The 13,936-nt window shown below is 44.8% G+C and overlaps 1 protein-coding gene across 1 annotated transcript; it reads right to left on the minus strand.

Annotated features, from left to right (window-relative positions):
* Window positions 1-654: 654 nt before the first annotated feature.
* LOC311117592 (heparan-alpha-glucosaminide N-acetyltransferase-like) lies at window positions 655-13,793 on the minus strand (the record flags this gene model as incomplete). Its single annotated transcript, XM_084192532.1, has 16 exons — window positions 655-3,459; window positions 3,664-3,776; window positions 4,313-4,383; window positions 7,164-7,241; window positions 7,612-7,698; window positions 7,790-7,916; window positions 8,192-8,313; window positions 9,856-9,971; window positions 10,183-10,343; window positions 10,470-10,500; window positions 10,642-10,822; window positions 11,661-11,730; window positions 11,885-11,954; window positions 12,046-12,164; window positions 12,464-12,600; window positions 13,678-13,793. Coding segments are annotated over 16 exons (1,781 nt in total), but the record flags the coding sequence as incomplete, so codon positions are not given.
* Between the last annotated feature and the right edge of the window lie 143 nt (window positions 13,794-13,936).

Consider the following 13,936-nt stretch of genomic DNA (forward strand, 5'->3'; position numbering starts at 1 on the left):
AGAAGGAGGCAGTGAGACTTTAAAGAAAGTATCACTGCCTCCTTCTCACAAATGATCCAAAAAATATAAAAATTAAATAAAGTTGGTTCAACACAGTGGCGGGTCATTTTGACCCTAGGACAACGGGAGGGTTAACCCTGTGAGTCAAGTCTTGCTTCATTCAAAATACAGCTCACAGCATAATTGTAGCCTAAGCTATAGAATAAAATGTTATTCATAAAGTTTTTTTTGTTTTTAAAATATTTTATTTAACCTTTATTTAACCAGGTAAGTGAAGTGAATAAAGTGAAGATATTGGTTTGCATTCACCAGTGAAGGGTTAGAGAGCACTGAGTTAGTTAACCCTGTGAGCCGAGAATACAACTTGCTAGATTCAAGATGAGCCTACAACATAACTCACTGTAAAACTATACAGCATTTCTCTTTAAGCTAAGAAAATTCATATTATTTACAAATGGCATTCACCTGTAAATGGCACACATATAACATAGAAGCCCAGTGATTCTCAATAAATCCCCCTGGGGGTGCACATTTTTGTTCCAGCCCAGCACTAACACACCCGGTTCAACTAATCAACGGCTTTGGTCACTAGTCGAGGGGGAAACAATGTTGTAAAGTAAGAACAAAAAGCCACAAGGACTATACGCAAACAGATCACATGTAAGAGTATATTTTATTAAAATAAAAATAATTTAATGGAATCACATGGGATGTTTGCATGTATAAAACAATACCTAAAGGGAAAGCATATCATGATGTAAATGGAACCCAATTCCTCCTATAGTGTAGCTTGCTACTTCTGACACGGGGCCAATAAGGCTCTGGTCAAAAGTAGTGCACTATTATTTGGAACAGGGTGTCATTTGGGACGGACAAATATTTACATTTTAGTCATTTAGCAGACGCTCCCCACTGGGCACAGACGTCAATTCAACGTCTATCCCGCGTTGGTTCAAAGTAATTTCATTGAAATGACATGGAAACCACATTGATTCAACCAGTGTGTGCCCAGTGGGTCTTATCCAGAGCGATTAACAGCAGTGAGCTGTTTTGCTAGATTTTCCTATTTATTTCATTTTATTTCGTTTTTTTTTGGTACTGTATCAAATAGCAACACTACTGGTCATCGTTGGTCGTATTTAAAAGCTATTGTAACAATTTCTTCACAATTATGAAAAGTACACATCACGTTATTTGCATGAGCTTAGTCGATATATTTTCATATTTACAGTTTAATTAAATTGGCCAACCGTTAAACACAAATACTAGTACTTGGGAGAAGGATGCAGCATGATACAGTAACAGAAGTTTACAGTTGTCTGAATTTGGTATAATCACCAGTGTTGCATGAATAGTTGCTTCCTGACATTCTTTGTGCTCATCTACATATCACACAGGACAATTACCTAGAGGAATCCCAAATGGCACCCTATGTAGTACACTCCTTTTGACCAGGACCCATAGGACTCTAGTTAAAAGTAGTGCACTATATAGGTAATAGGGTGCCATTTGGGACCCAATCTTAGTATATCTTCTTCTGTAGTGTTTTGGCACAATGCTGTGTGTTGATATGAGGGTCGTTCCACAAAAGACATTTTATTTTGCATCCCCTTTGATATTTTAAGTAGAAATTGTGCACCAATGTTGAATTTAAAAAGCCTGCTATATTAAATGAAGTGCCCTTTAATATAGACCACATGGAAAATTAAATCAAATCAGATTTTTAATACGAATAAAGACTTGCTAAAGTGCCAAAATTCTGCATTTTGGACATGTCCCTTCATGCCCCCTCTGTGACTTGTGGGAAGATTTTAACCCACTTAACCCCAAAATGTCTCCAAGTTTTCACCATCATTGTAAAGCCCCAGTTAAGTCATTTCATGTGATTTAGTGATTGAATTACGTCTGTCCCTCATTTTAAAGTCAACCCTGTTACATAAACTGAACTCTCATTTTAATATGGTAAATTGATTCATTAAAACAAACACACACAAAAAAAAACATTGAACATCCAATAGTCAAATTATAGTGTAAAAGCAGCTGAGCTGGTTCTACTCTTTCTGGCCATTTCCTGGTGTTTTTGTGGTGGGAAACTGAGCATGTCGAACACGACACACCAACCCTGTTACACATAGACAGGCTAGAAATGTTTTAACAAGACATTTTTTGGGGGTGAAGCTTGCATTTAATTGCCACTCCCTGTTGCACACAAGCTTTCATTCCCCATCACAATGGGATTTATGGCAGATTTACGATGAAATCGTCAAACCTGTTACGGTCAACCCTGTTACTTTATTTGCCACTAAATAGGCACGTACTACAGTAATTGTTTTGAGATGGGGAAAACGTGTTATGAAGTTGAATATGTGCTCTTTATGACGGAATGTTAAAATGAGGTGAAATCAAAACGTTTCATTTGAACAAGTTACACTTCTCAAAAGGCACTGAATTTGTGGAACGACCCATGACATGTGCACATACAGTTAGTTGGCGGTTGGTTCATCTATCATTCATTTCCTTGATTACTTTGGCAATAAAAAAAAATAAAGACAACGTCAGTTGGTTGAACTCATTAATTAGCACAAGTTATTTCAACTGTCTGGCATCGGTTGTTTGTCCCAAGAAAGCAAGCGCTGGCACATGCACGTACGAGAATCAACACATTTGTATTTTCCAATGGTATTCAATACCGGTTTGGCTGTAAAGTCCTTTTTTTTTAGTACAGTCCAATTTGATCCCACATGGAGGTCACACACATCCCAGTGACCTCTGAACTATGTCCATAACGAAAGTGTAGAGTAGACCAGAGCCTGTAGCATTGTATCCAGGACAGGAGCTGGAAATGGTCATCATGGTTTCTTGAGTTTCCTCATCTCCTGTTTACAATCCCAGATCTTTTCCTGAGTGATGATGTTCCCTTCTCAAAACGTCAGCGTCAAGCGAGGAGAGGACACGAGGAAAGGAAACAAGGAGAGGAAACGCTTTACGCTTTTTAAAAGGATGCTGGAGAAAGGATACAAGGGATGGATGAAAGACAGGTGAAATGCAACCCAGCCAAAGATCTTCTGGGACACAAGGAATCGGGGAAAGACTATTGAGATAGGGACCAGCTCTACGTCTCCCAGTGGATCGTTGGTTACAGGACACAAGGAATTGAGGAGAGTAGATCCTTCAGAAAGACTTGAAACTACTTATGAGATGCAGCCCGGCCCCTTAGATCTTCCCCCAAAATCTTTAGAGGACTTGAGGAAAGACTATCGAAATGTGTCCTGGCCCTCTAGATCTTCCAGAAGATCTTCTTCCTGTACAGCAGGAAGGAGATGAGAACCCAGCAGGAAGTGGCCAACAGGTTCTGGGTCAGGTGCTCTGCGTGGGATTGGCTGTTGGCCATGCGCCAACGGAACGGGAAGTACTCCTCCAGGACCTCGTGGCCCACGTACACCAGGATGGAGTTCATACCTTGGAAGGGTCAAAGGTCAGGTTAGAGCACAGGGGTCCAGAGGGCTTGATCAGGAGTTGCATAACATTTAAGCTAGACAAGTATAGCGTAGAACATACGTGATTCTTCTGTCATGCAGAATAGGGATTGTGGCAGATGGATGCATTGCAGATTGAAATATAAAAATGTACACAGCAGAGCTGCTGACACAAAGTAGTTCTCACCAGGGTAATAGAAAGGGGCTCCAGACCACCACCTCTTCACATCTACTGTGTAGTAGACCATCACCAGAACCAGGAAGGCAAAACACGCCAGGGTGGTCACGTAGGATAGAGACCTGACAGACAGACAGACAGACAGACGGGCAGACGGGCAGACAGACGGGCAGAAGGGCAGACAGACAACTCAGGGGGTTGATTATTCTACAATACACTATAAACTAGGGCAGTGATGATACCAGTATCGCCAGATTAGTAAATCAAACTGTTTGGTGCTTTAACAACCTGCTGGATGTAAAATATTGTGCTATAGCTTAGAAAATAAATACATGTGACTCTGGATGACAACATAATGTGGTTTGTTTTCAACATCAGGGCTGTTTTCCTAAAGAAGTTAAATCTGCTTTGTGTTCTGTTTCCTTGCCACGATACTAACGAGTATCGTGATACCTGTATCGTCCCGGCCCTACTATGAAATATCAAGGGCCAGTTTCCCGCACACAGATTAGCTTAAAACTAGTCCTGGACTAAGAAACATGCTCAATGAAAAGTCTCCATTCAAAGTGCTCTTTAGTCCAGGACTAGGCTCAATCTGTGTCCAGGAAACTGGCCCTGAGAGTGTTAAACTGCATTATAAGTGGTCTGGTCTCCTCACCATAGATTCTTGTTGATGGGGATGAAGCCTTCATTCAGTGAACATTTGGTCAGAATGGCTGATACGATTCCCTGGAAAGATACAGACATTTAGATACATCAAGCTGACAAAGAAAAGACATGCATGGTGAACACAGAAATACTATACTACTGCAGTGCATTCGCAAAGTATTCAGACCCCTTGACTTTTTCCACATTTTGTTACGTTACAGCCTTATTCTAAAATTGATGAGGTCGTTTTTTCCCCTCATCAATCTACACACAATACCCCAGAATGACAAAGTGAAAACAGGTATTTAGAATTTTTGCAAGTTTATAAAAAATTATAAAATATCACATTTACATAAGTATTCAGACCCTTTACTCAGCGATTACAGCCTCGAGTCTTCTTGGGTATGACGCTACAAGCTTGGCACACCTGTATTTGGGGAGTTTCTCCCATTCTTCTCTGCAGATCCTCAAGCTCTGTCAGGTTGGATGAGGAGCGTCGCTGCACAGTTATTTTCAGGTCTCTCCAGAGATGTTCGATCGGGTTCAAGTCCGGGCTCTGGCTGGGCCACTAAAGGACATTCAGACACTTGTCCCAAAGCCACTCCTGTGTTGTCTTGGCTGTGTACTTAGGGTCGTTGTCCTGTTGGAAGGTGAACCTTCGCCCCAGTCTGAGGTCCTGAGCGCTCTGGAGCAGGTTTTCATCAAGGATATCTCTGTACTTTGCTCCGTTCATCTTTGCCTCGATCCTGACTGGTCTCCCAGTCCAAGCCGCTGAAAAACATCCCCACAGCATGATGCTGCCACCACCATGCTTCACCGTAGGGATGGTGCCAGGTTTCCTCCAGATGTGATGCTTGGCATTCAGGCAAACGAGTTCAATCTTGGTTTCATCAGACCTGGGAATCTTGTTTCTCATGGTCTGAGAGTCTTTAGGGGCCTTTTGGCAAACTCCAAGCGGGCTGTCATGTGCCTTTTACTGAGGAGTGGCTGCCGTCTGGCCACTCTACCATAAAGGCCTGATTGGTGGAGTGCTGCAGAGATGGTTGTCCTTCTAGAAGGTTCTCCCATCTCCACAGAGGAACTCTAGAGCTCTGTCAGAGTGACCATCGGGTTCTTGGTCACCTCCCTGACCAAAGCCCTTCTCCCCCGATTGCTCAGGAAGAGTCTTGGTGGTTCCAAACTTCTTCCATTTAAGAATGATGGAGGTCACTGTGTCCTTGGGGACCTTCAATGCTGCAGACATTTTTTGCTACCCTTCCCCAGATCTGTGCCTCGACACAATCCTGTCTCGGGGCTCTACCGACAATTCCTTCGACCTCATGGCTTGGTTTTTGCTCTGACATGCACTGTCAACTGTGGGACCTTATATAGACAGGTGTGTGACTTTCCAAATCATGTCCAATCAATTGAATTTATGTCACGCCCTGGCTCTGGGGACTCTTGTATGTTGAGCCAGGGTGATAGATTCGTTGTGTAGTGTCTGTGTTTCGTTTTCTATGTTCATATTCTAGGTGATGTGTTTCTATGTTGGCCGGGGTGGTTCTCAATCAGAGGCAACGAGAATCAGCTGTTGCTTGTTGTCTCTGATTGGGAACCATACTTAGGCAGCTGTTTGTGCACTTGTGATTCGTGGGATCTTGTTCCGTGTAGGTTTGTGTATGACCGAGGACTTCACGTTTCGTTTTGTTGTTTTGTTTTTTGTTCGTGGTGTACTTAATAAAGAAGATGTACGCATATCACGCTGCGCCTTGGTTTACTCATTACGACGATCGTGACAATTTACCGCAGGTGGAGTCCAATCAAGTTGTAGAAAGACCTCAAGGATGATCAATGGAAACAGGATGCACCTGAGCTCAATTTCTCATAGCAAAGGGTCTGAATACTTATATAAATAAGGTATTTCTGTTTTTTTATTGTTTATAAATATGCAAACATTTCTAAAAAACCTGTTTTCGCTTCCTCATTATGGGGTATTGTGTGTAGATCGATGAGGATTTTTCAATAAGGCTGTAACGTAACAAAATGTGGAAAAAGTCAAAGGGTCTGAATACTTTCTGAAGGCACTGTATGTCTCAGTGTTGTCATATGAAGACATATGGAGAGGTTTAGTCTGATAAAATATGCAATATACCAAGGCTATATGATATACCAAGGCTATATACCAAGGCTATATGATATACCAAGGCTATGTGATATACCAAGGCTATGTGATATACCAAGGCTATATGATATACCAAGGCTATATGATATACCAAGGCTATATGCCAAGGCTATGTGATATACCAAGGCTATATGCCAAGGCTATATGATATACCAAGGCTATATGCCAAGGCTATGTGATATACCAAGGCTATGTGATATACCAAGGCTATGTGATATACCAAGGCTATGTGATATACCAAGGCTATATGATATACCAAGGCTATATGATATACCAAGGCTAAATACCAAGGCTATATGATATACCAAGGCTAAATACCAAGGCTATATGATTTACAAAGGCTATATGATATACCAAGGCTAAATACCAAGGTTATATACCAAGGCAATATGATATACCAAGGCTAAATACCAAGGCTATATGATATACCAAGGTTAAATACCAAGGCTATATGAAATACCAAAGCTATATGATATACCAAGGCTAAATGATATACCAAGGCTAAATGATATACCAAGGCTAAATGATATACCAAGGCTAAATACCAAGGCTATATGATATACCAAGGCTATATACCAAGGCTATATGAAATACCAAGGCTATATGATATACCAAGGCTATATACCAAGGCTATATGATATACCAAGGCTATATACCAAGGCTAACACAGTAATGACAAACAGCAGTATGATGATCTTACCAGTACGAGGCTCCAAATGAGGAACCGGGCCATTATACTGGAATGCTGTTCCTTGTAGTGGAGGAGAATCTTCCCTGCCTGGATACAGATGTAGGGGACAAAATGGACCCTCAAAGGGAATCACATTTATTACATTATACTGATCCATTAAGTTAGGCTGAGCAGAAACATGCAACCCCATGTCTGCAATTACACTCATAGGTCCTGGTGGTGTAGAAAGAAACAGAACAACTGGAAAGATAAGGACAACGGAAGGAAACAGATTTGTTTGGATGGAGAGAGAGAGAGAGAGAGAGACAGAGACAGAGACAGAGACAGAGACAGAGAGAGAGAGAGAGAGAGAGAGAGAGAGAGAGAGAGAGAGAGAGAGAGAGAGAGAGAGAGAGAGAGAGAGAGAGAGAGAGAGTGAGAGAGAGAGAGAGAGAGAGAGAGAGAGAATTCCACTGACCTGTAGTCCCAGGAAAGCAATGAGGACAGAGTTGATGCTGCCTAGAACTCCCTCTGGGTCAAAGGGCATGTGAGACTTGTAGATCACCTGAAAAATGAACACACCCCGTTACGTAAAAAAAATGCCTGCAGAAAGTATTCTGCTCTTTGTTGCCTGAAACAAGTCAGCGTTAACTGACCCGTGAGGAGGGTGTTTGGTAGATGTGGTTCTCTCCCAGTAGCCACCTGTCTACATATCCTGCTGCTCCCCCGGTGCAGTTAGGGTACTGGCCCATGTCCCCAACACCACCCGGGCCCAAATAACCCCTAAGTAGAGAGAGATGATGATTAGTAGATGATTTGAGTCAGGTCAGGTGTTCGCCATCTCCTATCACCTACGGCCAACACTCAGAATCATGGACATGGATTAAATCATATATGAACTACATCATTGTCCTGTTTCTGTCCGTCAAAAGTACAACTGAAGTCAACTATTGGTCGGACCAGTTGCATACGTCGGAAAATCCATCTCGGTTGTCATTCATCCTGGAAACAGTATTGTCTCAATGTGTTCACGGCCACAGTCTTCTCTCTTAACTCACCTTGGGCAGTCAGGCACAGGGAGCAGGAAGGTGAGACAGAGCCACACGGTTTCCAAGACGACCACACACAGCCAGGCTGGCCAGTAGAGCAGGAACTCACGAGCAGAGTACCACCAAGCATCCTTGGTAAAAAAAAAGTAGACCAAAACAAAAACAAAGGTTTTGGTCACTATGGAAACAATAGTGTAAACAGGCTAAACCGGCGTTCCAGCGGTGTATTTGATCTGCGCATGTGGCAGCACCAGCCGAGAGCCTCCCTGTTATGCGCGAGTGAAGTGAGTTCAGAAAAACTTTAAAAATATGCATTTTAGAAATAGTTTTCACATACAAACGTTATATGTACAAACTCAGAATCAAATAGGCTTCCCAAAAATAACATGGTCACTGCGGTAGAACGTTTATTTTCTATTGGCGATTTTTTCTGCGTTTATCAAAGTCCCATCAGGTATCCTGATTTCAGATGAGTCCATGTAAACAGGATTATTAGGGAAATCTCCTTGCAAAGCACGCTTCAATCAAACTATTATATGAATCTGACTGTAACCGTACTCAATGCGAGCGTTATGGCAGATATTTGGAGATCCATTTTTATATGACATTATTGTGACATGTATTACATTATGAGTGTAATAACATGGTCATAAGGATGTTCTGACCATGGGGCGTGGTCATAAGGATGTTCTGACCATGGGGCGTGGTCATAAGGATGTTCTCACCATGGGGCGTGGTCATAATGCAGTATGAAAAAATTTATGCACTCACTAACTGTAAGTCGCTCTGGATAAGAGCGTCTGCTAAATGACTAAAATGTAAATTCTGACCATGGGGCATGGTCATAAGGATGTTCTGACCATGGGGCGTGGTCATAAGGATGTTCTGACCATGGCGCGTGGTCATAAGGATGTTCTGACCATGGGGCGTGGTCATAAGGCTGTTCTGACCATGGGGCGTGGTCATAAGGCTGTTCTGACCATGGCGCGTGGTCATAAGGATGTTCTGACCATGGGGCGTGGTCATAAGGCTGTTCTGTCCATGGGGCGTGGTCATAAGGATGTTCTGACCATGGGGCGTGGTCATAAGGATGTTCTGACCATGGGGCGTGGTCATGAGGATGTTCTGACCATGGGGCGTGGTCATAAGGCTGTTCTGTCCATGGGGCGTGGTCATGAGGATGTTCTGACCATGGGGCGTGGTCATAAGGCTGTTCTGACCATGGGGCATGGTCATAAGGATGTTCTGACCATGGGGCGTGGTCATGAGGATGTTCTGACCATGGGGCGTGGTCATGTGGATGTTCTGACCATGGGGCATGGTCATAAGGATGTTCTGACCATGGGGTGTGGTCATAAGGATGTTCTGACCATGGGGTGTGGTCATAAGGATGTTTTGACCATGAGGCGTGGTCATAAGGATGTTCTGACCATGGGGCATGGTTATAAGGATGTTCTGACCATGGGGCGTGGTCATAAGGATGTTCTGACCATGGGGCGTGGTCATAAGGATGTTCTGACCATGGTTAGGTTGTCCAGGCGGTGTCTGACCACACACACAGATCCACACATGGTTATAACATGGTTATTTGTGTTATAACAGTTTATTCACAGAGATCCTATTCATTGTATATGTAGTTGTGTGAGTGTAATAAGATGCATTGTGAGGCTGACCACGGGTAGGTTGTCCAGGCTGTTCCTGGCCACACAGAGGTCCAGAGAGGCCACCACCAGGTAGGAGAAGGCCAGACGCTGGAGCACACCAGGGATACGCAGGGTGTCCCATGATACTGTAGTACACACACACACACACACACACACACACACACACACACACAGATTAGAGTGAAACATTGTAAGGGAGTGAGCACGTGTGTGTCTGTGTGTGTCTCTCTGCGTCTCCGTGTCTGTGTGTGTCTCTGCGTCTCCGTGTCTGTGTGTGTCTCTGCGTCTCCGTGTCTGTGTGTGTCTCTCTGCGTTTCTCTGTGTCTCTGTCCTCACGTGGTCCCTGGCAGTAGTTTGGGTTGATGATGAGGAGTCCGATGAGGAAGAGCTGAATACTCCTCCAGACTGCCTTGGTGAAGAGAGAGAAACGTGACATTCCACACCGCAGGGCTGAGCTGACGGACAGGGTTATAGATGTACCCATGATGAACACAAACCTGGGAGAGACAGAGAGAGACTTCAATAGAGGCACACAGTTTCCTCCTATGGAGCAACGTTAGATTTCCTCAATAAAATGCCAATACATTTAGTCCTTAAATTAAAAATATAAAAACGGATATTACCAGGGAAAGACCAAATCAGCAACTGTGAGTCCTGTGAAGAGGGGGGAAATATTGTCATTTTAACAATGCAGTCTTTCATTTTTGCTAAACATATTATCTGATCTCCAGGACATCCTAAACACCACTAGAAAATGTGCATGTCATATTTTCCCATTCAGAATGGTGGACTCACCGTTCCAGCTCTCGTGTCTGAAGAACCAGTACCTCCCTCCTCCGTAGTTCACAAACACCATGATGACCAGGGACAACCCTCTGAAAGTGTCCAGGGATCGGAGCCTCCGGCTGGGGGTGGCGGGGGTGGGGAGTATGGTGTCTGTGGCTGTCTCCACCGTCCTGCCTGGAAACCCCAGCTCCTAGGAGAAGAGAGGAGAGGAAGTCAAAAGGTGTTAGTGCTGGGCTGGAACAAAAGCTTGCACACCCTGTATAGTATTAGCTCTCCAGGACCAAGGTTAGTGAACATTTAGGAGCATAGTTCAGCCATGTTAAGAAGAAACTATAACTCTGAACCCATCAGAAGAACAATAAAACTCCCCTCAACCGTAGTGACCACTGCTCAACCGTAGTGACCACTGCTCAACCGTAGTGACCACTGCTCAACCGTAGTGACCACTGCTCAACCGTAGTGACCACTGATCAACCGTAGAGACCACTGATCAACCGTAGTGACCACTGCTCAACCGTAGTGACCACTGCTCAACCGTAGTGACCACTGGTCAACCGTAGTGACCACTGCTCAACCGTAGTGACCACTGCTCAACCGTAGTGACCACTGCTCAACCGTAGTGACCACTGCTCAACCGTAGTGACCACTGATCAACCGTAGTGACCACTGATCAACCGTAGTGACCACTGATCAACCGTAGTGACCACTGCTCAACCGTAGTGACCACTGCTCAACCGTAGTGACCACTGATCAACCGTAGTGACCACTGATCAACCGTAGTGACCACTGATCAACCGTAGTGACCACTGCTCAACCGTAGTGACCACTGCTCAACCGTAGTGACCACTGCTCAACCGTAGTGACCACTGCTCAACCGTAGTGACCACTGCTCAACCGTAGTGACCACTGCTCAACCGTAGTGACCACTGATCAACCGTAGTGACCACTGATCAACCGTAGTGACCACTGATCAACTGTAGTGACCACTGTTCTAGAGCTAAGTCTGGAGAATGAACACAAAGACTCACTGAGTTGATGAGCCTCTCAGTTTCCATGGAACTGCCCAATCGGAACATCAGATTCTTCACCACGTCCAGCCTGGACCAGACAAGACATAACCAATCGATTAGGAGAAGCCTCTGATAATCGCCACAAAATGCAATGGCAGGCTCAAGACAAAGGGATGACTTACGGTCACATACACAGTAAATGGAAACCTGCGTTTATGTTATCTAAAATAATCAGAACCTACCCCATGATTGTGCCTCCGATAGCAGACGCTATAGCCAGTCCCGTGAACAACAGAAAGGCCACCATGATGGCTTTAAGGGCAGAAAGGCATTTCATTGTTCAAAACAATGGCTTGAGAGCACAAACATAAAAGTGTGTGTGTGTGTGTGTTAGTGTGCTCACGCAGGTAGCTGTTGACCGGTTCTGTGTCAGTGATCACGGAACAGTTGACCACTGAGGAGTCGTTCAGGTTCTTGACCCACAGAGAGTAGTTACCATGCTCCCAAAAGTGGAAATGGACCCTGGGGAGGAGAGAGGAATCTCCTTACAGTGAGTGTAATGTCTGTATAAATACAATGTACAGTACTTCCTATATATTGCATTTTAATTGAGTTATACACAGTCCAGGATCTAACTGTAGACACAGAGGTCCAATACTTTCAGATCGGCTATAAAGAGTGCGTCCCAAATGACATCCTTCTCCCTTTATAGTGCACTACTTTTGTAGAGCCCTGGTCAAAAGTAGTGCACTATATAGGGAATAGGGTCTGGACACAGGGCCAAGGTTGGTAGTTGGTTGGGTTAATAGGTGGTTCCTTACGTGCAGAGTTCCAGGCTGATGGGGCTGCTGTTGAGCTGCAGGGTGATGCCGTGCTGTGTGCCCACGGTGAAGTCCACTGAGCTGGGCACGCCTGGTCCAGGGCCTGCTGGCACCACACCCAGGGGCTGGTACACACACTGGAGCACAGGGGAAATATGACAACAACAGTGTGTGGTGAGGTGAGGTACAGCAGTAAAGGTCAGTGTGTGGTGAGGTGAAGCAGTAAAGGTCAGTGTGTGGTGAGGTACAGCAGTAAAGGTCAGTGTGTGGTGAGGTGAGGTACAGCAGTAAAGGTCAGTGTGTGGTGAGGTACAGCAGTAAAGGTCAGTGTGTGGTGAGGTGAGGTACAGCAGTAAAGGTCAGTGTGTGGTGAGGTGAGGTACAGCAGTAAAGGTCAGTGTGAGGTGAGGTACAGCAGTAAAGGTCAGTGTGTGGTGAGGTGAGGTACAGCAGTAAAGGTCAGTGTGTGGTGAGGTGAGATACAGCAGTAAAGGTCAGTGTGAGGTGAGGTGAGGTACAGCAGTAAAGGTCAGTGTGTGGTGAGGTGAGGTACAGCAGTAAAGGTCAGTGTGTGGTAAGGTGAGGTACAGCAGTAAAGGTCAGTGTGTGGTGAGGTGAGGTACAGCAGTAAAGGTCAGTGTGTGGTGAGGTGAGGTACAGCAGTAAAGGTCAGTGTGAGGTGAGGTGAGGTACAGCAGTAAAGGTCAGTGTGAGGTGAGGTGAGGTACAGCAGTAAAGGTCAGTGTGAGGTGAGGTACAGCAGTAAAGGTCAGTGTGTGGTGAGGTGAGGTACAGCAGTAAAGGTCAGTGTGTGGTGAGGTACAGCAGTAAAGGTCAGTGTGTGGTGAGGTGAGGTACAGCAGTAAAGGTCAGTGTGTGGTGAGGTACAGCAGTAAAGGTCAGTGTGTGGTGAGGTGAGGTACAGCAGTAAAGGTCAGTGTGAGGTGAGGTGAGGTACAGCAGTAAAGGTCAGTGTGTGGTGAGGTGAGGTACAGCAGTAAAGGTCAGTGTGAGGTGAGGTACAGCAGTAAAGGTCAGTGTGTGGTGAGGTGAGGTACAGCAGTAAAGGTCAGTGTGAGGTGAGGTGAGGTACAGCAGTAAAGGTCAGTGTGAGGTGAGGTACAGCAGTAAAGGTCAGTGTGAGGTGAGGTACAGCAGTAAAGGTCAGTGTGTGGTAAGGTGAGGTACAGCAGTGTCTGTGTGGTCAGTCTTACCTGATAGCAGTGGTCTGATAGCCAGCTCACGACCATCTCAGTGCCCAGCTCATTGTTGACAGTGAGAGAGGCTTCGTCCATCTTCAGTACTGTAGCCTTCCTCCGAGTGTGGCATACTGGGGAACAGACAGACAGACAGACAGAGAGAGCGCGAGAGACACCACAGATCTGATAAGAATAGTAGCACACTGTCTGATGAGCAGTAGTGTAAATAGTCTTATATTTACGCACACACACTTAAAAAGCCAGGCCTTGTGAT

The sequence above is a fragment of the Coregonus lavaretus genome, assembly GCF_964263955.1.
Source record: "Coregonus lavaretus genome assembly, contig: HAP1_SCAFFOLD_4865, whole genome shotgun sequence".
NCBI classification, from domain to species: domain Eukaryota; kingdom Metazoa; phylum Chordata; class Actinopteri; order Salmoniformes; family Salmonidae; genus Coregonus; species Coregonus lavaretus.